The 23,888-nt window shown below is 44.5% G+C and overlaps 1 protein-coding gene across 2 annotated transcripts in view; it reads left to right on the top strand.

Annotated features, from left to right (window-relative positions):
• dzip1l (DAZ interacting zinc finger protein 1-like) overlaps window positions 1–12,852 on the top strand; it is a 109,372-nt gene extending 96,520 nt beyond the window's left edge. For both annotated transcript variants that reach the window (XM_078409946.1, XM_078409945.1), the window contains exon 17: window positions 12,485–12,852. In XM_078409946.1, coding sequence (XP_078266072.1) covers window positions 12,485–12,576 — 92 coding nt within the window. In that variant the 3' untranslated portion in view covers window positions 12,577–12,852. The remainder of the gene's footprint in view (window positions 1–12,484) is intronic.
• Window positions 12,853–23,888: the final 11,036 nt, after the last annotated feature.

The raw sequence follows: 23,888 nt of genomic DNA on the forward strand, positions 1-23,888 counted from the left end.
TAAACCAAGAATGCTTTGTCCCTGCTAGTTCCTTGTACATTCATCTCAAGGAAGTGGCTCATGTAATACATCCTGCACAGTAAAACAATGTCAACCTCCCTCTCATCACTGTACCATAAGTCTGTAACTATGTATGAGCAATTGTTTAGATTTAAATCAGGTCATCATTTACCATTACATGACTAATATGTCCCTTGCAATAAGAGGATTAGAGTTGCGATAGACATAAAAGGCTTGAGTGCTGGGGCGGCACGGTCGTGCAGCAGTAGAGTTGCTGCCTCGCAGCGTCAGAGACCCGGGATCGATCCTGACTATGGGTGGTGTCTGTATGGAGTTTGAAGGTTCTCTCCCTGTGACCTGCGTGGGTTTTCTCTGAGATCTTTGATTTCCTCCCACACTCCAAAAACGTAGAGGTTTGTAGGTTAATTGACTTGGTATAAATGTAAATTGTCCCTAGTGTGTGTAGGATAGTGTTAATATGCGGTGATCACTGATCAGTGCGGACTCGGTGGGCCGAAGGGCCTGTTTCCGCACTGTATCTCTAAACTCAACTAAACTATACACTGATTCAGGCAGCATCTCTGGAGAACCCGAATAGGTGATGTTTTGGTTCGGACACCTTTTCCAGACTCTCATATCTAATTCCAGGGATACAAGACACTCCTTGCCCCCAGTGTGCAGATTAGATTATGTTAATGGATGACTAATGCCTCATTTGTGTGGACTTCCTATCTAACACAGACCAACCAAAACAAACAGCTGAGTTTCTATTCCCATTTACAGGACGTCATCAGTGATACAGCCTGAGGCAATTGCTATAAACTTGATAGGGAGACTGCTCTGGAGATTGGGCTTCTGTCTTTATAAAAGGTCCGGTGAGATACATCAACAGGACTGAAGCACAATTAAACCTTTGCTACAGTAAATAATCTGGGACAGGAGGACCAGGACTGACCCTCGGCATGGGCATCATGGATGAAAATAAAACAGACTTGAAATTCATTTCATGAGCTTGAAGAGCTTTGATGTCTGGAGAAATTGGGTCCATTGGGCCTGCATTCACTAGAGTTTGGAAGAGTGAGAAGGGATTTCATTCCAACGGGATTGGACAGTTTACTTTAAATGCAGGAGGGACCTTCTAAATGGTGAAGGGGTGCGTGATCAGGGTCACATTCTAAGGATAAGGGGGGAGGTTATTTGGAACTGTGATGAGGAGAAATGTCTTCTCCCTGAGAGTGGTTAACCTGTGGATTTTCTTTGCCACTGAAAGCATTTGAATTCAACTCAGTAACTATATTCAAAATGGAATTAGATACTGTTCTGAGGGCAAGAGGGATTAAAGAAGATGAGGAGAAAGAATAGGATACCCAATTTAGATGCTCAGAGATGATCACATTGAATGGTGAGGCAGATGGGAAGGGCTAAATGGCCTGCCCCTGCATCTAATTTTTAAGCTTCTGAAGTGCAATTGACAACCAATGTGAACATAAGAATCATTTTGCAAAGCTTGTGGCTTGAGTTGAATGTCTATTGGGTTTCGATGAATGTTGAGTTGTAGCTGAGGCCATTCATTTTCCTGGGATCATCCAGTTGAGATTAGAATAAATCATACCTTGCCTATAGATGGTTTAATTAGTTTCATAATGAATAATATGGTTAGTAATATGGTTGAAGTAGTCTATTGACCTCAAGTTAAATTAATTTTCCCAGTCAATGCAACAAAGAGAATGATTGAATTCTGTCTCCGGACAGGTGTTTATTCCGCTGAACTGCGGCATTATTCACGGCAGCGAGGGAATAACAATGGGATTAGGGTAGGATCCGTGTATGCTATTGGTATTGGTTTATTATTCTCATACATACCAAGATACAGTGAACAAATTTGTTTTGCATGCTGTCCAAGCAAATCATATCATGTATGCGTACAATCAAACATACACTAGTACAGCAGGTATTGCAAAGAGAAACAAAACGGGGATGGGCGGTAAGGCTGGTTTGCATGATGGACCAGACTGTATCGACAATCTGCAATTTTTTTGTATCTTGACCAGAGCAATTGTGATGCATCCCGATAGGATGCCTTTTATAGTGCATCTGTAGAGGTTGGTAACAGTTGTTGCAATTGTGACAAATTTATTTTGTATTCTGAGGAAGTAGAGGCTTTTTTTGGGTGTAGTGTCTGTGAGGTTGGACCGGGACAAATTGTTGGTGATATTTATGCCAAGGAACCTGAAGCTCTTGATCATTGCCACTTCAGCACCACTGATGCAGACTGGGGCGTGCCTGAAGTCGATGACTACCTCCTTCATTTTGTTGACATTGAGGGTCATTTTCTCGACACCATGTTGAGAAACTCTATCTCCTTCCTGTACTCTGTCTCGTCATTGTTTGAAATCCGGCCCACGATTGTAGTGTTAGCTGCAAACTTATAAATGGTGTTCCAGCAGAATTTGGCTGCACAGTCGTAATGCACAGGGAGTGTAGTAAGGGGCTGAGAACACATCCTTACACAGCACTGATGTTGAGAATTATTATGGAGATGTTTTGTGGCCTGTCCTTACTGACTGCTGTGTAAGGGTCAGGAAGTCAAGGATCCAGTTGCACCGACGAGGGGTTGGTGTTACAGAGTGCTAGGTCCATGACTTTGCAGATGGGTTTGGTTGGAATTATGATGCTGAGGATGGAGTTATGATCAATAAACAGGAGTTTGACATAGGTGTCTTTGTTATCTAGATGTTGTAGGGATGAGTTCAGGGCTAGGGAGTTCATGGCATCTGCCATGGAACTGTTGTGGCAGTAGATGAATTACGGTGGTGTGTGGCTGTGTAGATGGTTGGATGATGACCAGTGCACACTAGGCAGGTCTAAAGGCAGTTTCTCTGGTATATTTCTCGATGATTCCATGATTGATTCTTGCTTGATATTCACTGTAACACAGCCCCACCCGGCTCGGACATGCCCCGCAAAGAGTGGGTCACCATAAACCGGCTCCGCACAGGGGTCGGCCAGTTCAACGCCAACTTGCATCGTTGGGGGTTGCATCCATCAGCAGCCTGCGTGTGTGGAGCAGACCAGCAAACAGCGCAGCACGTCATTTTCGATTGCACTGTCCTCCGTCCCCCTGGTGGAGGGGTAGACCTCACAGCCCTCGACAACAGCACATTGCACTGGCTACAGTGCCTGGAGGGCGTTACATAATTTCTGCTGCCTCAAACGCAAGAAGACTTGATATGGCACTGAGGAAAGCCCTTCAGCCCACTGGCTCCATGCCAGCTCACCCGGTGCAATCCCATCAGTCTTGTTCCCCTCCCTTTCAAACTTCAGTATAAAGTTTATCCCTTTAAAACAGATTAAGTTAGTTCCCACAAAGAAATGGAATTTGCGACATGAGGCAGCGATGCTTATAATGTAACACCAGTCACCGGATTGTGTAGTTTCAGTCTGCATTTACTCTACAGTATCGGTACGGATGAAGATTTGAGTTAGAAATCAAATATTTCACAATCGCCTCCATTGTTCAATCAATAACTACACATGACTATAACCAAAAATGAAAGTAGGTGGTATTGGAGGGTGTGGGTTTGAAACTGAGTGGGAAGTTAGAGGCACAGAAATAGGTGCAGTTGCTGGTGGAATATGACTAGGCTTGAGGTCTACACCAGGCTCTTTGATTTTCACCATGTTAATCAGTGACTTGCATGAGAGTTGTACCAACCACCCACCACCCATTTACACTAATCTCATGTTGTTCTCCCCACATTCCCATCAATTTCCCCAAGATTCTACCAATCACCCACACTTTCAGGTCAATTTACAGTGGCCAATTAATCTACTAATCCACATGTCTTTGGAATGTGGGAGGAAACCGGAGCACCCGAAGGCAACCCAAGGGTTTCCCATAAGGAGAAGGTGCTTGGGAAGTTGGAAAAACCTGAAGGTGGATAAGTCACCTGGACCAGATGGATGAAACCACAAGATGGGAGCAAACCAATAGAAGGGAAACTAGAGGCCAGTTAGCCAGGCAAGATTTTAGAGTCCACTAGACCAAGAGGACCAGTTGGGCCCAAACCTCTCCTGCATTGGTGCAGCACCCTCTCCTCCCCCCTCCCTCCTCCCCTCTCCTCCCATCCCCTCCATGTTGTGATATTGCTGGGACTACTTTGTTGTATCATAAGGACTACTTTGTTTGCCTGTGTAGTAATGTGTATATGAGAAAGAGGTGATTAGGTGGTCACTCTGGTTCCAGGTGGCCATGGAATAAACAGCCTGGATTTAAGCTCCAGCATTATAACTTTTTAAACTCGTGTACTTGTGGTCCGTCCAGGGTCATAACAAAGGTACAACACATACCGGACCACGAAGTACAACACTCCCTCCATTCCACCCTCCCCCTCCCTCCCCTCTCCCTTCCCCTCCCCTTCCCCTCCCCCCTTCCCCTTCCCCTCCCCCCTTCCCCTCCACCCTTCCCCTCCACCCCTCCCCTCCCCTCCCCCCCTTCCCCTCCCCCTTCCCCTCCCCCCTTCCCCTCCCCCTTCCCCTCCCCCTTCCCCTCCCCCTTCCCCTCCCCCTTATCCTCCCCCTTATCCTCCCTCCTCCCATCCTCCCCCTCCCTCCACCTCCCTCCCCCCTCCCTAAATAAAATAATACCGATTTCAATGAAACTTCTTCCATTAGCACCAAAGGGAACAAGGGGAGTAAGGTGGGCCTAAAATTGTCGCGTTATAATGTACTGTTTTGGCTGTAGTTCAGGAACAAACAAACAAACAAACAAACAAACAAACAAGAGTTTTGGTATATAGATTATAAAGTTGACGTTTCCAAGTACTTGGAAGCACATGATAAAGTAGCCCAAAGTCAGAATGGTTTTGTGAAGGGTAGATCTTGCTTGACAAATCTGTTGGAATTCTATGAGGAAGTTAATAGCAGGATAGACAAAAGGAGAGGCACTGGATGTTGTTTACCTGGATTTTCATAAGGTGCCAATTGTGTGGCTGCTAAAGAAGATGAGAGCCTGTGGTATTAGAGGGAAGATACTAGCATGGATAGAAGCCTGGCTAAATGGCAGAAGGCAAAGAGTGGGAATAAAGGAGGCCTTTTCTGGTTGGCTGCCAGTGACTAGTGGTGTTTTGCAAGGATCGGTGCTGGGGGCGCTACTCCACGTTGTATATCAAAGATTTGGATGAGGGGATAGAAGGCTTCCTGGCCAAGTTTGCAGATGATACAACGATAGGTGAAGGACCGGTAGTGTAGAGATAGCAGGGATCCTGCAGAAGGACTTGGACAGATTGGGAGAGTGGGAAAATAAGTGGCAGATGGAATACAGCATCAAAAAAACTGCAGTCATGCATTGTGGTAGTAGGAATAAAGGCATAGACTATTTTCTAAATAGTGAGAGTATTCAGAAATTGGTTGTGCAAAGGGACTTGGGAGTGCTTGTGCAGGATTTCAAAAGGTTAATTTCCAGGTTGAATCGATAGTAAGGAAGGCAAATGGAATGTTAGCATTTATTTGGAGAGGATTAAAATTTAAAAAAACAGGAATGTAATGTTGAGGATTTAGAGGGCCCTAGTCAGACTCCATTTGGAGTATTGTGAGCAGTTCTGAGGAAGGATGTGCTAGGGTTGGAGAATGATCCCGGGGATGAGTGGGTTAACATATGATGAGTGTTTGACGGCACTGGGACTGTACTCGCTGAAGTTTAGAAGGATCAGAGGGGACCTCAGTGAAACTTACTGAATAGTGCGAGGCTTGGATTGAGTGCACGTGGAGAGAATGTTTCCACTAGTGGGAGAGTCTAGCACCAGAGGCCATAGGCTCAGAATAAAAGGACGCACCTTTAGAAAAGAGATGAGAAGGGATTTCTTTAGTCAGAGGGTGGTGAATCTGTGGAATATTGCTAAGTATCCATGACGTTTGAGTGTCCTAGCCAACATTATTGCCACAGACGGCTGTGGAGGCCAAGTCATTAGGTATTTTTAAGGCAGGAGATTGACAGATACTTTATTGGTACAGGTGTCAGGGGTTATGGGGAGAAGGCAGGATGGGTATGAGGGGAAGATAGATCAGCCATGATTGAATGGCGGAATAGACTCAATAGGCCGAATGGCCTACTTCTGCTCGTGTGACTTATGAACTTTCAGTTGAAAGGAGTTTATTTGAGATTGCCACCAATGATGAGATAAGTTGTTCTACATTTCGAATCACCAGGAGAAATGGAGTAAATGTTAATCTAGATATTGTATACAATATTACTTATGCAAATTCTAGATCCTGAAAGGCCATCCACATCATATATGAAACCAATTTTCAGTCAGTCACTAGCCAGTATATTTTAAGTGACCCAATGATCCATCTAACACCAGCCTATCCTCAGGAATTTTCTCCGCTTCCCCCCTTTGCCTCAAACTAACCAGATTGCCTTCCAGGCCAAAACACATTCTTCTCCTTTGGATAAGATGTGAAATTGAGGTATGTTGCATGGTGTGGATAGATGCTAAATATTGCTAAGTATCCATGACGTTTGAGTGTCCTAGCCAACATTATTGCCCCAGTTGACTCTACCAGATACAGGCCTGCTGCTTGATGAATTTATTCATTCACTGCTGTCAGCCTCTCCATTACTTCATTGATTTGTTGTTAATCCCACTGCAACCATAACTGTTGAATGTACTGATATCCATTACCGCATCGATTTATTCATTTGTTGCTTTGCTCATTGCTCCATTAGTTTATTGATTTGTTGATGTGATGGGTGCTCTATGAATTTATTGATTCACTTGTGCTCACTTGGTTGTGTGCCTCCATTTATCAGTATCCTTTCACTATCGTCAATGAATCATAGACTTGTGAGATCTCTGGTTGATTGGGTGCATTAATATGAAACCCCAAGCACACATCGTGTACTGATTTAAGACTTTAGCTTATTTCATTATTTTGAATTCTGATGCTCACAGTTTTATTGTCATCACATCGAAGACTCGAGGAAAACCTTTTCTCTTTGGTGTCACAGGGAATTGACTGGAAGGAAAAGAGTAACTCGGGGAGGTGTTGGTCACACTTTATCACATATGCAAATGTTACATGTCGAGTGTGAAGGCAAATGTAAATTGGCCTTTAATTCCCCTTTTGCAGTTCAAGTGCCTTTTAACAATATTGTATCGTTTGCAAAAGAGTGAAAGAAATCAATGCTGTAATGGATATCAGTACACTTAGCAATTACTGAGCTCTGGGCTTAACAAGTGAATTAATTAAGGGAAAATCTAGCGACTGTGGATTGATAAATCTATTGAGCAGAAGGACTGTATCACACAGAGTTGTTTTATTTTATTCGCTCATTTGTCCTGTGGAGATGTATTGCCCATCACTAATTATGCCCGAGGAGGGGGTGTGGGGGGGGGGATGGGGGGGGGGGGGTGCACCATCTTTAGAAACCGTTCCAGTCCTGCTGGTTAAAAGCTCCCACACTGTTACACTGGCTGTATCAGGATTTGGACCCAGCTTTGAATAAGAAATGGTGATGTATTTCCGAGCCAGGATGGTGTGCAAATTATAGAGGAACCTGCTGGTGGTGGTGTCCCTGCGTTTTTGCTGTTCTCCCCCTTCTTGGAGGTTGTGGGTTGTTGACCTGGGTAGTGCTGATGCAGCAGCCTCAGGAAATAACTGCACTGCATTTTGTAGGTCTGCTTTGGTTTGATTTATTATTATTGTCATGTGTAATGAGATACAGTGATGAACTTAGTTTTGTGTGTGATCCAGACAAATCATACCATACATGAGTATGATCAAACTACACAGGTACACGCCAGGCAATGCAAAAAGAGATAGGAGAGAGCTGAGTACAGACAATTAAAGCTGATGCCAGAAATTGACCTATGGGATATAAAGTCTCACAGTAAAAAACAAGGTGCGAGAGGTACTTACGGGCAGCAAATGTGAAAGAAAATAGACAGACAATGTTTCGGGTTGGACCCTTCTTCAGACTGATGGAGTGGGGGGGAGACATCTGGACAAGAGCGGTGGGGGTGGGGCAAAGCCTGGCAAGTGATAGGTGGATATAGGTGAGGGAAGGGGGAGGGGTGGTTGACACATGGGTGGTGACACTGATGAGGCATGAGGTGAAAAGGGGACAAAAGGGTGTCAGACGAGGAAAGTAAAGGAAGAATGAAGTGTAAAGCTGGAGGGTGGGATATGGGCGGAATGGGACGGGGGCTGGGAAGGAGCGAGTCTAAAGGGAAATAGGGGATTCAGGGATAAAAGTGATGGAAGAGGGGGGTAAAGAGGAAGGAAAAGGAATGGAGTAACGATGCGCCCTCCTGAACATCAGCGAGACCAAGCGTAGACGACGACCATTTCGCTAAACTCTTGCATTTGCTCCACCAAGGCCTATTGGATCTCCTGGTTGCTAACCATTTTAACTCCTTTTCCCATTCCCATAATGACCTTTCTGTTCTGGGCCTCCTCCATTTGCCAGAATGAGGTCACATGCAAACTGGAGGCACAGCACCTCATATTCTGCTTGGGTATGAATTCGCCAATTTTAGGCAATTAATCAGAGCTCTTCTCTTCCATCTTCCTTCTTTCCCCCATTTCCCCTCTCTCTTCCCTATGCTCCAATTGGACTGGCACCCATTTCTCCCCCCCCCCCCCCCCCTTGCCTCAATAACCTACATCCTTTCCTCTGGCTCACAATTTACATCTCTTCTATTGTTATCTCTCACCTTTGGTCTTTTCTTCTCTGGCTTTTATCCAACCATCTGCCTATCAAAAACCCATATCTATCACTTATGTCGGAAGGAACTGCAGGTGCTGGTTTACACTGAAGATCGACACAAATTGCAGGAGTAACTTAGCATCTCTGGATAGAAGAAATGGATGTCGTTTTGGCTCAAGACCCTTGTTCTTCTGAAGAAGGGTCTTGACCCAAAACATCACCCATTCCTATCCAGAGATACAACCATCCTGCTGAGTTACTCCTGCATTTTGTGTCTATCTATTACGTGCCAGGTTTTGTTCTGTCCCTCTTCTCTTCCAGCTTTCTTCCCCTTCCCCATCAGATCTGTCTGAACAAGGCTCTCCACCTAAAACATCACCAATCCATGTTCTCCAGAGATACTGCTTGACCCGCTGAGTTATTCCAGCCTTTTGTGTTTTTTAAAAAACTTGGCATGGACATTGTGGGTTGAAGTGCCTGTTCCACTGGTGCACTTTTCTATGTTCTATCTATTAGACAATAGACAATAGGTGCAGGAGTAGTCCATTCGGCCCTTCGAGCCAGCACTGCCATTCAATGTGATCATGGCTGATCATCCACAATCAGAGCGAGATAGAGCTCTTAAGGATAGCGGAGTCAGGGGGTATGGGGAGAAGGCAGGAACGGGGTACTGATTGAGAATGATCAGCCATGATCACATTGAATGGTGGTGCTGGCTCGAAGGGCCGAATGGCCTACTTCTGCACCTATTGTCTATTGTCTATACCCTGTTCCTGCCCTCTCCCCATACCCCCTGACTATGCTATCATTAAGAGCTCTATCTAACTCTCTCTTGAAAGCATCCAGCGAATTGGCCTCCACTGCCTTCTGAGGCAAATTCCACAGATTTACAACTCTCTTGAGTAAAAAAGTTTTTCCTCATCTCCGTTCTAAATGGCTTAACTCCTTATTCTTAAACTGTGGCCCCTGGTTCTGGACTCCCCCAACATTGAGAAAATGTTTTCTGCCTCTATTGTGCAAGGTCCTGAAATTAAAATGCTTGGTACATTCTTTCTTTCTTGTCATAGGGGGACAGATGGAGAAAGCCAGAATCATGTTATCACTGCAGATTATTTGAAATTCTCGCTCGCTCGTTTGTCTAAGTTAATCATTAACTGAATCAGGGAAAGGGCAAGGATCACACCTCTTCACCGCCGGCTTGCGTTTCTTTCAGTCAATGTCAGAGCTACAGGGGGAGATCCAACACTCCAAGTGCCTTATTTTCTGAATCAGTGCAGAAACACGAGGAAAGTAGAAATTGGCATAGGTTTAAAGTATGAAGACTGAGGTGTGAAGTAACAGAAACTGTGATAGTTTCCTTGACCACATTAGCTTGCTTATCAACATGGGAAAGCAATATGTTGTCATGGAGAACTAATCTGTATTCTTGAGTCTGCCTGGTGGAAGTAGTGAACAAATAATGGGTCAGAATGTTTATTCTGTTCCACCTTCAGTGGAGCGAACAGAAACTGTTGTAGCCTCCAGGTGGTTGCACCTGTTCTCAGTAATCTGTACATTTTCCATCTGGTTACCAGTTTTTAAAAATAATTCATAAGATCGGGACATCACTGGCACTTAGTGTCCATTCACAAATAGCCCTTGAGAAGGTGGTGGTGAGCATCTGTATTCCTTCTGGTGAAGATTCTCCCCATGCTGGCATTGGGCAGTGGGTTCCAGGATTTATACTTAGTGGTTTATATGGAGAAATGAAAAAAACCCAACATGGTTGTTGTAATGGGCAACTTTAACTTTCCCAAACATTGACTGGGACTTACTTAGTGGCAAAGGCATTGACAGGGCAGAATTTCTTACGTGTATCCAAGAGCATTGTGATCTCAAATCTTCCTGGAGCATTTTGAGAGCTGCACACATTCAGGCAAATTGGAAGTATTCCATCACACTCCTGACTTGTGCCTTATCGACGGTGGAAATGATCTGGAATAACAGATGAGTTATATGTGACAGTTCACCCAACTCTCATGACCCCGGCATGTATGTGGCCTGTCCAGCTGAGTTTGTGGTCAATTGTGAGCTCCAGAGTGTTGAAGGTGGAGTCTCAGTGATTGGAGACTGATTGGACAGTAATTGGCCAGATTGCATTTCTTTAAATCGGGCATAACTAAGACGAATGCACACCATCTTTTCTCCAGGTTAGGTGAGTCCAAAAAATTGAGGGCATAAGTTTAAGGTTAAAGGGGAAAGATTTAAAAAGGACCAGGGGACACGGTCTTTACACAAGAGTAGGTGTGTAGATCAAACGAACTGCAGGACAAATTGCTAGAGGCAGGTACAATAACAGTTAAAAGACATTTAGAAAGATACATGGATAGGTAAATTTTCGCGGATATACAGTAAACGCGGGCAAATGGGACTAGTTTAGATGGGCATCTTGATCGGCATGGATGAATTGGGACAAAGGGCCAGTTTCCATACTGAATTATTTTGTATAAGAAAATAACTGCAGATGCTGGCACAAATCGATTTATTCACAAAATGCTGGAGTAACTCAGCAGGTCAGGCAGCATCTCAGGAGAGAAGGAATGGGTGACGTTTCGGGCCGAGACCCTTCTTCAGACTGAAGAAGGGTCTCGACCCGAAACATCACCCATTCCTTCTCTCCCGAGATGCTGCCTGACTTGCTGAGTTACTCCAGCATTTTGTGAATAAACTGAATTATTTTGTGACTGACTCTGTAAAAAACATAGTAGAATAAAACTCTGTTAATGTGACAAGCTTGGGGCCGATTAGACAATTTTCTGGTCTATTGAATATTATTATTACAATTCATATTGATAAAATTAGGTAATCCCATTAGATTAATATAGTTGATCTCTTAGATCAACTATTTCTAAATTGGTAATGGACAGGATGTTGTGACACTACACCTGGAATACCGTGAATAGTTTTGGACCTTTTACCTAAACACAGGGTATAGTAGCATTGGAGGCAGTCAAGAAGAGATTTACCAGGTTAATTTCCAGGATTAGAAGGTTGTCCTTTCATGAGAGGCTATACAGGTTGGATGTGTATTTCTTGGGGTTAAGAAAATGAAGGATCACCTTGTTCAAACATTTAAACATCCTAAGGGTGCTTGACAGGGTAGATGTTGAGTTGATTTCACCAATGGGAATTTTTTGAACAAAGCGACATTGCTACAAAATGAAGGACTGGTCATTTAAAACAGGTGGGTAGAAACTTCTTCTCTCAAAGCTGGTGCGTATGTAGAATTCCCTTTCCCTGAGGATGGTGGAGGCCAGATAGATAAATATCAGATAGATCAAGGAATTAGGGGTTCTGGGAGACTGGCACAGAAGACGAGTTGAGGCCAGTGCAGATCAGCCAAGAGTATATTGAATGATGGCTCAGGCTTGAGGGGACGAGTGGTCTACTCTTGCTCCTATTTTCCTGTGTTCTTGTGGAAAGAAAACCTTCCATTCTCACCCATTCTGGCAGATATCTAATCACAGACGCACCATTGTGCATGACTTCTAACTGCCTCCTCAATCCAGGGGCAATTAGGAGTGAACAATAAATGCTGCCGCTGTCGCAGCCCATGAACAAGTTCAATAGATGTTCCATTTTCCGTATCTTCAGAGATGCATGGGGTAAGTGACATGGATTTACTGGCATTATCTTGACCACAAACAGCAGACAGAGTGCATGAACTGCAGGTGGATCTGATTAGCTTCTGAGCGGGCTGGATAAAAAGCTGAACTGATTTCCTTCCTATTCCAGGGCAGAAAGAGGCCAACATGGGCGGTTCATTGAAAAGCAGCAGTTTTGCCACAGTGACGGACATCAGTGACTCCGAACTCAATTTTCTCTGACCATCATCAAGACTTGCCTCGATCGAGAGAACCTTTCCTGTTCAGCCTCGTTCTTTAGCGTATGTCCCCTCTGGACAAACAGTCATTGCTGTGTCCTAATATAAAGGCACGTCCTTGCAAACCTGCCTGGTAACCTGTGCTGCATGTTTGTCAGGGTCACCAACTCTGGTGGAGAAGAACCCTGAAGCTACCATTAGATGAACTCCTGCCACCAACAGCCTCTTCCCCACCATCTCGACATTGAACGCTGGGCACCTGTCCCTCACTGCCCTCTCATAACTGCTCACGTGGATAACCTTGAATTATCGCGTCAAACAGACGATTATTTTTATATACAATAATGGAATGCATTTAATAAAAATAAATTTTCTTATTTTTCTTTGCCTTTGCTCCCAGTTTCCTCGATTAATCCTTACCAGCGGAGGATTCCATGAAGTTTGTCAATCCTCCCCCCCCCCATTTTACTCTTCACATCTGGTCCCATACCTGTGATGCTCAGGATTTTTTCTATCTGTGTAATAGCTTCAAGTAAACTCAGTATGAACCTACATTGTGGACATGAGTTAGAAGACCATTCAGAACACTCCGTTAGGCAAGACATGAGTTTCCACAGGATTCTCTTGATCCTCAACCACTAGCAGTGGGCTATCTGCTGGATTCCCTGAGTTATGCCACTGTAGGTCGTCTGTATTGCACCTCAAGCTCCATAGATTGGATCCTTGGGAAACCTCTCTGGAATTCCAGGAATTTATAGGAATATGAAAAGCCTAACAAATCTGTTCCTTCTGACAGATAGATAGCAAGGCAAAACACCTGTAACTCCCCTTGCCTCTGTATCTCTTTGTCTCTCTGCTGAAACCGATCACATTGTCGATTGAATTGAAATTCCTTCCTTCCACACTTTCCCTGAAAACATATCTAATAGTTCTGATCTCGTTTGTGTGTTATGGCAAAGTCTGACCTGAACAGATTGCTGGATAACATGACGATCGATGATGGTGATACCTCGAACAAGAGCAGCGTAAGTAACACTTGCTTTTGTTTCAAAAACATGGGGATTTAAGTAAGCCCTTTAATCTCGGTACTTAGACATTCTTTCAGTTTATCCCAGTCTCCTGGCACTGAAAGCTGTGATGGGAATGAATACTGCCTGGCCAGTAGAAGGCTATGTTGCCCTTCTTGCTTCTTTGGTCACAAATGGTGGAAAGGTATTATTTGTTCCAGGCAAGATGTGAGGTTCTTGTGCCCAATCACTGTATGGAGGTTCGAGCAAACTCTCCATTCAAATATTTTTATTTTTCCTGATGATAATTCCCAGCCAAGACACAGCACTTCCCTGCACTCACTACATCCTTCTTCTGTTTGAGACGTGACCCCAAACGTAGGTGTGTTTTTTCCTTGATGTCCATTAGCTTTAGCTTCATCGGAGCTACTCCATCCTATACACAGTCAAATGCCACCATGTCATCAAGAGCAGTCTCACTTCACCTCATTTACTCCATGCTATACACAGTCAAATGCCACCATGTCATCAAGGGCAGTCTCACTTCACCTCGGCAGTTCTGTTCCCTTGGGTCACATTAGGACCAAGGCTGTGATAGGTCTGGAGCCATGTGGTCCTGGCAAACCCCATGATATTAAATCAAGATATTGCATGGTAAGTGCCTCTGGGCTATTAGTGAGCAGAAACAAATATTTACAAAATAGCCCCCTAACCCACCTTCCCGGAGAAGAGCACTCTCGTGATTTATTCAGGAACATGGGAGCCCTTTAACATTCCTGCCCTGCTCTGTCTTTCAATTTATCTCACCCAGGTTTAGAGGCAGTCGGGGGGGGGGGGGGGGGGGGGGGGGGGGTAGCTCAAACTGGTGTATCTTTGTTGCACCCGAAGCCCAAAGACTTGGGTTTGAGTCTGACCAATTTGTATCACAAGACTAGATTATCTACCCATCATTGCTTTTTGTAGCTTACTGCATACAAACTGGCTGTTGGGTTTTCAATCTTACAACCATATCCAAGTGACTGTAATATACTTTGCAACATCTACAGGTAGTGCTACGGACTGCTTAAATAAAAGTCTTTCAAATCCTTTTTTTCCTCAAGGGGAAACTAAAAGGAGGATCTGTTGACTTCGAACCATGAGGCAAGAGTTGCCAATGCAGGTGTGACTAGGTCTTGCTGGTGAAGTAATCCCATGTGTTCTGACTTCGTACAGAGAACTTGGAGAAGGCCTTCAGCATCTTAACCTTGTTTTGGATTTTTGTTAGGTTACAGCTGATCCATACAGTGTGAAAACAGGCTCTTCGGCCCAATTTGCCTATACTGGCCAACATGCCCCATCTACATTATTCTCACCTGCTTGTGTTTGGCCCATATCCTTCTAAATCTATCCGATCCAATGTACGTGTCCAAATTAAACGTTGTGATCGTACCTGCCTCAACTACCTCCTCTAGCAGCATGTTCCATATACCTACTACCCTTTGTATAAAATGTGCCCCTCATGTTCCTATTAAATCTTTCACCCTTCACATAAAACCTATGTCTTTGGTTCGAATTCCCCTACACTGGGTAAAATACTCTGTGCTTTTACCCTATCTATTCCTCTCATGATTTTATACACCTTTCTAAGATCACCCCTCCTCCTCCTATGCTTCAAGGAATAAAGTCTTCGCCTGCTCAACCTCTCCCTTTAACTCAGGCCCCCGTGTCCTGACAATATCCTCTTAAATCTTTATCAACCTGCTTTGTGTCCTGAACCTTGTACACTGCTGCCAAACTTCTAAAATAAAGCAGATGACAGAGTAAGCTGCTGTCTCACTACTCCAGAGAATAGGGTTCAATCCTGACATAGGGTGCTGCCAGTGCAGAGTTTGCAAGTTCTCCCTGCGACAGCTTGACTCTTTTTGGGGTGCTCCAGAATCCTCCTAGATCCCAAAGACGTCCTGGTTTGTGGATTAATTGGCATCTGTAAATTGCCCCTGGTGTGCAGGTTTGGAGTAGAATCAAGGTGTGTGTGTGTGTGTGGGGGGGGGGGGGGGGCGAGGGGGGAGGGGGGGCAAGGGGGGAGGGGGGGCAAGGGGGCAAGGGGGGGAGGGTGGAGGGGGCGAGGGGGGAGGGAAGAATTGATGGGAATGAGGGAAGAATAAAATAGGGTCAGTGTAAAAGAGTTCTTGATTGTTGGCACGGATTAGGTGGGCTGAAGGGCTTGTTACCATGCTGCAGGACTCCAACTCAGCTCAATTCTGGGAGAGGTAGCTGAGAAGTAGCACGACTCAGTGGAAAGGAGCACTTGCCGATATCCTCTGTGAATGGTTTAGCTCTGCTGCTCTTCCTTGACTAAAGAAATAGTTGCACGAATGCCAGAGCATGTCCCTAAGCCCCAAGCTAGGCCAAACATTATCCATGTTCTCCAGAGCCGACGCCTGACCTGCTGAATTACCCCAGCGATTTGTGTCTTTTTTTGTAAACCAGAATATGCAATTCCTTGTTCCCCCAAACATTTTTCTGCTGGTTTATCCCAATCACCAAGGCCGTTATTAGCAGACTTAGCGTGAAATTGTTCTCCCAACCACATGGCCAGTTAACATGATACATAACTGGCCCGTGTGATTTCCCAGCTCTTCATTGAAATAACACGACAGGAATATTTAAAGAGTAGCCAAGTGCATCTGAGAGGTGGCATCTCCAACCACTGCATTGGCTCTCAGCCTAGATTTTGCACCTCACACCTCAGCTGAGACCAGTGAGCAAGCCCTGGGCTGGGGATGTACCAGAGCAGTCCATACTAGGACCCCTCCCACCCTTCTGTAGCTTGCAAGTCCTGTGTAACCCCACCAGACTTAAAGTATTACAGGAGAGTATAATTATGCTGCAAACTAGAGCATTAAATAAGGACGAGACAAATTAACTAATGAGTGTAATTGAGTTTAATGACATTTAAGTAGGGGTATTGCATGGTCTATTTGTGTGTATAGTTTACTCAACCAGAGATGAATTAGGCAATTAGTCCTGACTGAAAGTTTATACAAGTTTGATTAACCAGAATTCCAGATGGAAGCATATGATTACACTTTGATTAATGAAGCACTATTAGTAGACCAGAAGTCTGCTTCCCCGATACACTGTTAACTATGACAGCATTTAAACAATGTGAGACATTCCCATTGAAGTGCTTATACCATTATGGAACAAAAATCACAGTGGCTATATCTCTTGGTGGACTCGTTCTGAAATATGTGAGAGAAAAAAAACTTACAAAGCCCTCTGTTCAAATGACTAATTGTTTTCTTTCTGCCCACTTCTTAATTTTATTGCCAAGTATGAATGTGCCCTCAGATAAATGTTGGACTCATTGTACAGGATACGTTTGTCGATCAGTTTGAGCTGTTTCAGTGTGCAGTGTATGAGGGGACAATGCAATGCATTTTGGTGGTTGACTGTTTGACAGGACAGAGGTTGACTTGCATATTGCAGGTTTATGGCAGGATGTGTTTAAAGAAGATCGTGAGGAACGGGTTTGTGTGATATCAAAGGAGGGATGCATTTCTGTGAATCTGCTGCGAGTTTGGGTGTGCAATGATCGGTATGTGGAAAGTCAGTGGTGATGTGGTGCACAGGATGAGTGGCTGATGGAGTTGACCAATTTAACCAAGGAAGATGTTATGTAGTTCTATCTCAGGACATGTTTGTGACAAAGCGTTTGTGCAACATCATATATCAAAGACGGTTGATATTGTGCGAGATCAAAGGTGGTTTGTGTTTGTGTGGGATCAGTGGAAGGTGTGTTTGTTTGCAATGGATGGTAGGATGCGTTTTTTTTCCGTGATCAGTGGTCGGAAGTGTTTATGCAGGATCGGTGAGCAGATGTGTGCATGTAAGGCCTATTATGACGATGCACTTTTTCAGCATCTGTGGTTGGATGTCTTTGTTCAAGATCTGTGGTAGGACATGTTTGTTCAAGATCAGTGGTGGGATGTGTTCAGGATCCATGCTGGGACCATCTCTCATCCAGCTTTCCATTAGCCCCCTGCTACAATTAGCTTGAAGAAGGGCCTCAACCTGAAATATCTTCGGTTTAAACCAGCATCTGCAGTTCCTTCCCACACATCATGGCGAGCAAAGTCTTTCAGAGAAACACTTCATGAGACAGTCGAAGTGAAAGGGGTGGCAGACCGAGCTCGCGTCAGGCAAGCCTGTTAACTGCAGGGCTATCTGGAGATATCCAGCATTGAAGTGATGGGAATATAATGGTAGTGGGCAAAGTGGATGCTGTGTGTAGTCTATGTTTCTCACAGCCATCGGTCGTATGGCAACGGATTTGCAGATTTGTACAGTAGGACCAATGGAGCATGCATTTGTCTTGGCAGATAAAGATGGATAATTAGAAGATTCATATTAAATAATTACTTTGCCTCAGCATTTATCTGAGGAATTAACATGGTGGAGCGATGATTAGAAGAGTATAGATCTATTTAAGATTGAAAGGAATAAGAAAATTGATTAATCAAAATTAGAAAGTCTAAGTCACAGATTGGAGAGATTGCATCAGCATACATTAAAAGAAGTTAGAAAAGAGATAGATACGAACTATTGCTCATTATATATCTATTATAAAATAAATAGTGTCAGTGTGGACAGCTAAGGGAGACGGAGCAAGAGAGGCAATTTTTAAACCCAAAGCTTATGGTCAGAGCAAGGAAGGGTAATAGAATCATGAATCTGGAATTCCAAGGAAAATAAAAGCCAGAAGCTAACAATATAACAGAGTTGGTACAGATTTTAACCTTTACCCACCTAACTGAATCTTTTAAAGAAAGAACAGTAATGGTGGATGAGGGCAGCGTAGTAGATGTGAAGTATTCGGAAAGTTTAGAAAAAGGTTTAAATTAATATACTACGTTGACCACTCAGAGCTAAAACCACGAATGAGGACAGGAAAGAGGTTGCAGAATAGGTATTGAACAAACTGGGGGGAAGAGCTGAAGGTAGTCCTTCAGTTAATGGTATGTCGTGTCCTGCAAAGATCAGTGTTCAGGCTGTTGGCTTTCACCATTTGCATGAAAGGTAAAGACTCAGGAAAAGTAGGCCAGGTTTAGAGGGATATGGGCCAAATGCAGGCAGGTGGGGCTAGTGTAGATGGGACATGTTGGCTGGTATGGGCAAGTTGGGCCGAAGGGCATGTATCTACGCTGTAAGACGCTATGAGTCTATAACTAAAAGCTCAATTACAAATTTTTCAAAAGTCAGAAAATGTTGTTGGAAGAGGTATGCTGGAGGACTTTGGGACTTGCTTTATGGCATGGCAATGGTTTAAACAAACCCTTCCTATCTTTCCTCTATCCGCATCATGACGATGTGCTTGTGCATTTCTAATTTAAAATACATCACGTGGCCAGACGTTGCCAAGATCCAGACAGCATGTCAGTCTGGCTGCTGCAGGGCTATCTGTTGGATTCAACGATTGAGTGGTGGCAATATAGTGGTGGTGGTCAGGACTGGACCCTGTGTAGTAGCACATTCCAGCTTACCAACGAGGTGGGTTTGCACACCAGTTCTGCTGTAGAAAGACCTGATTAAGACAAAGATATAAGATTAGGCACACTGAAATGCACAGGGCATCGTATGGGAGGCGCATTCCCAATCTCGTTGTACCCCTGGGTACAATGACAATAAAGATATATTGTATTGTATTGTACCCTTAGTGCCAGTTTGCAATGTTATTGAGTCATTGCGTGATACAACGTGGAAACAGGTCCTTCGGCCCATCAGGTTTACTCTAACAATCAACCACCTATTTGCAATAATCCCCCCATTTTTTATTCTCCCCACACTCCCGTCAACTCCCACCAGATTCTATCGTCAGCCACACGGGGCAATTTATAGTGGCCAATTAACTCACTAACTCACACATCTTTGGGAAACTGGACACCTGAAGGAAACACACACAGTCACAGGGAGGATGAGCAAACTCCACCCTTGCAGTGCCCGAGGTCAGGATCGAACTTGTGTTGTGAGAGGGGTGAGGCAGCCACACTACCAGCTGTGCCACTGCTAGAATAAAAGGCTTTCTTTGTTTAGAAGCACTGAGGTTAGAGTGCTGAGTGCAACACGACTGCTGGCCATGGCTTCCTGAGCATTTCCAAAGCTGTCAGACTTTGCCTGCAGGAGGTGGAACACTCATTCACTGTCACGTTTAAAACTCCCTCCCCCTCAGATACTGCATTTCTAGGACAGATAGAGATAGGAACAATGTTCCTGGGACAGATAGAGGTGGGTTTGGGGTTCTTGCAACAAATAACCATGGAAACTGTGTTCCTAGTACAGGTAGAGATGGGAATGATGTTCCTTAGACAGATGTAGGTGGGAACGATGTTCCTAGGACAGATGGAGGTCGGAACAATTTTTCCGGGGGCAGGTAAAGATGGGAGCTGTGTTCCTGGGATAGGTAGGGGTGTGAACGGTGTTCCTAGGGCAGGCAGAGATGGGAGCTGTGCTCCTGGGGCAAATAGGAGAAGGACTGTTGTTTCATGAACAAGTCGAGTACAAGTATGAGTACAGGAGCAAAGAAGTCCTTCTGCAGTTGTATAGGGGCCTGGTGAGATCACATCTGGAGTATTGTGTGCAGTTTTGGTCTCCTAATTTGAGGAAGGACATCCTTGCTATTGAGGCAGTGCAGCGTAGGTTCAGGAGGTTAATCCCTGGGATGGAGGGACTGTCATATGAGGAAAGATTAGAAAGACTGGGCTTGCATTCACTGGAGTTTAGAAGGATGAGAGGGGATGTTATAGAGACGTATAAAATTATAAAAGGACTGGACAAGCTAGATGCAGTAAAAATGTTCCCAATGTTTGGGGAGTCCAGAACCAGGGTTCACAGTCTAAGAATAAAGGGGAGGCCGTTTAAAACTGAGGTGAGAAGAAACTTTTTCACCCAGAGAGTTGTGAATTTGTGGAATTCTCTCCCACAGAAGGCAGTGGAGGCCAATTCACTGGATGAATTTAAAAGAGAGTTAGATAGAGCTCTAGGGGCTAGTGAAATCAAGGGATATGGGGAGAAGGCAGGCACAGGTTACTGATTGTGGATGATCAGCCATGATCACAATGAATGGCGGTGCTTGCTCAAAGGGCCAAATGGCCTCCTCCTGCATCTGTTTTCTATGTTTCTACGTTTCCATGTAGATGTATGAGTGTTGTTGCTGAGAGAGATCAAGGCCAGACGCGTGGTTTTTATTGCAATTAGATACAGGGGTCCCTAGCCCTACCTCCCTCCCTCAGGAAAAGGATCCTATTCTTCTTACTCCAGGAATAATTCACTCATTCTCCCAGGAACCAGCATCTAATCACCACCCAGACAAAGGCTCCTATCTCTGTGTCTGCACATTTCCGTGTTCCTACACCTCTCCCTGCATCACTCACCTCACTTCTTCCTGACCGAGAAACAAAGCTCCTGAACCAATGTACTTGCGGTAGGACCATTGTTCTCTGGACAGGCAAAGGTAGGAGCATTGGTTTTGGTGCTGGCAGGGGAAGAAGCATGGCGATTGGGACAGGGAGAGGCATAGAATACCACCAGGGATAGGTAGAGGTCAGTGTGTCAGGGACAGGTTGAGGTGGGAGTAGAGTGTTGGAGACAAGTGGAGGTGGGACGGGGTGTTGTGGACAAGTGGAGGTGGGAGTGGCGTTCTTGGGACAGGTGGCGATTCCAGCATCTGTGGTCTCTTGGGTGTTCAGTATCAATGTCATTTGCATGAATGTGTGCTTGTTGTGTTTTGCGAGGTAGTTTCTAAGGGGTAGTTGGACGTTGGACAAACCTGGATTGTTTTCTCTGAAGAGTCGGAGACAGAGGGGAGACCTGATAGAAGTATATAAAATTATTTGTGACATAGACAGGATGGATAGTGTCTTTTTCCCCAGGGTGGAATTGTAAAATACTCGATGGCATACCTTTGAGGTGATAGGAGGAAAGTTTAAAGATTTATGAAGCAAGTTTTTTATATTGAAGGTGTCTGGAACACACAGCCAATGGAAGTGGTAGAAGCAGATGTGGTAGAAAAGCAAAGAGGCATTTCGACAGGCACATGAACAGGCATGGAATTGCGGGATTACAACCATATTCAGGCAGATGAGATCAGTTTAGATTAGTATCTTCATCGAAGCAAATATTGTGGGCACCAGGGCCTGTTCGTGTTCTGAACTGTTGTATGTTCATGTTGGGTCATTGAAATAGCAGCAGACACTGCACTGACATAACCATTAAAGGAGGATCAGAGTGAGAACATTTCCCTGAAGGTTGTCATTTAGGTCTGACGTCTGCTCAGTTCACTGTTGAGGTTGACTCAATTGTCCAGAAACCCATGTGGCCTGGTACACAGGAGATGGTGAAGACACCTTAGCACAAGAGTGTGCCAAACATGGTACCAAACATTGCAGAAACGTCTGTGGCAGCACGGTGGTGCAGCGGTAGAGTTGCTGCATTACTGCTTGCAGTCCAGAAACCCGGGTTTGATCCTGACTAGGGGCGCTGTCTGTACGGAGTTTATAGATTCTCCCCGTGACCATGAGGGTTTTCTCCGAGATCTTCGGTTTCCTCCCACACTCCAAAGACGTACAGGTTTGTGGGTTAATCGGCTTGGTATAAGTGTAAATTGTCCCCAGTGTGTGTAGGATAGTGTTAATGTGCGCGGATCGCGTGGAATTGGTGGGCCAAATGGCCTGTTTCCACGCTGCATCTTTAAACTAAACTAAACTAAAGGTCAACAAATGCAGCACCTGACCTAAGGGCAGCACTGGAAGTGAGTGCAAAGTTATGGTGAGAGACGTATTAGGTGACAGCAGCTTTGGTAACCCATAAAGCTGGCCTGGACTTTGAAAAGGAGCTTCTGCAGTTCCTTGTGTCTGTCCTTGAAGGATATTTATCTGACAATCAGCCTCATCCTTTGATTGATGCTGCTGCACCAGTTTCTGTACAAACTTATTTTATAATGGGATATCATCAATATAATCCGCCCATCATAGGTGGCTGCCCACAGTGAGAGGGAATGAATTAACTGAACTCGGTGCACTTAGATTTGAGAAGAAGAGAGCTAAGTCTCCTCAATTCCAAAGACATCAAGGGGTACGAGGAGAGAGTGGCATTGAGATGGAGCATCAGCTATGATCACATTACATAGCAGTGAAGGGCTGAAAAGCCTGCTCCTACCCCTATTCTACATTTCATGAAGATCTCCCCACAATTTACAGATGATAATTGTCTTGGGGCATATGGAGGAATAATTAGAATAACTAGAATGAGACAATTGATCCTTGCGGAGAGCAGCCCGCCATGATTCAGTGCCGGCAGGTTGGGAGCAGTGTGAAGTCGGTGATTGCAGTTAGTACATTGTACACCAGGTGGCAGCAGAGGTCCATGAAAGGAGCAAGCTTTCTGGATATGGAGAACAGTAACATGCTGACACTAACAGCAAGCATTGTGCCTAAGGTCTTTTCACACGCATTGCACGCACGGTCTTTCACGCACTCATTGTACGCATGGCCTTTCACACTAAGGGACATTGGTAGAAAGCTGGAATTCTTAAAAGGTCGAGTGTGCTATGTCAATTTCAAGATTGTGGGAGGAGGAATCTTCTTTGCTGGGCAATTAGCACCAAGGCAGTAAAGAAATTGATGTGCAGGTCTGTAATTACGTAACAGAGGAGGAGAACAGATTTGAGGGACAGGGTGACCTAATCCTGCTCATAGGTTCCCATGTTCTCAATTGTTGCCTGATGTTCAGTGAAGGAGATTACAGTTAAGACTAGGCTGTTCATCCCATCATATCAATGATGGCGAATGGTTCCAAATACTGCTGGGTCATGATGACCCTAACCGTTTATAGATGATCCACCTATTCCCCAACACATTATTTTCATCGTTGTATAAAAGCGCTTATGTCTATCATCTTCAACTCATAGTTTATCTCAACGGCTATTGTCTTACCCACAGTAACTGAGTTACAGCCAACTAGTACACATTGTTCACCATGTTACATCCAGGCAGGCAGACCCGTCAATTGATATTAATACTTTTACTTTCTCACAAGTATCCAATATTCCACCCTTTACCAATTTTGATTAGAGGCTGCAAGAATTTGTCTATATTCAGAGCTTTTCACAATGGGCGTAAGCACATAAGCCATGCTTAAGAACAGTCACTTTGAAACACAAGCAATCACATAACAAGGTCCAACTAAGAGCATCGAGACTAATGACGGGAAGTTAGATTCAGGGAGGATTACTGAAGGTTTAATATGGAAGTGCACCAGTAAATTTTGTTGC

The sequence above is a fragment of the Rhinoraja longicauda genome, chromosome 13 (genome assembly GCF_053455715.1).
Source record: "Rhinoraja longicauda isolate Sanriku21f chromosome 13, sRhiLon1.1, whole genome shotgun sequence".
Classification (NCBI taxonomy): domain Eukaryota; kingdom Metazoa; phylum Chordata; class Chondrichthyes; order Rajiformes; family Arhynchobatidae; genus Rhinoraja; species Rhinoraja longicauda.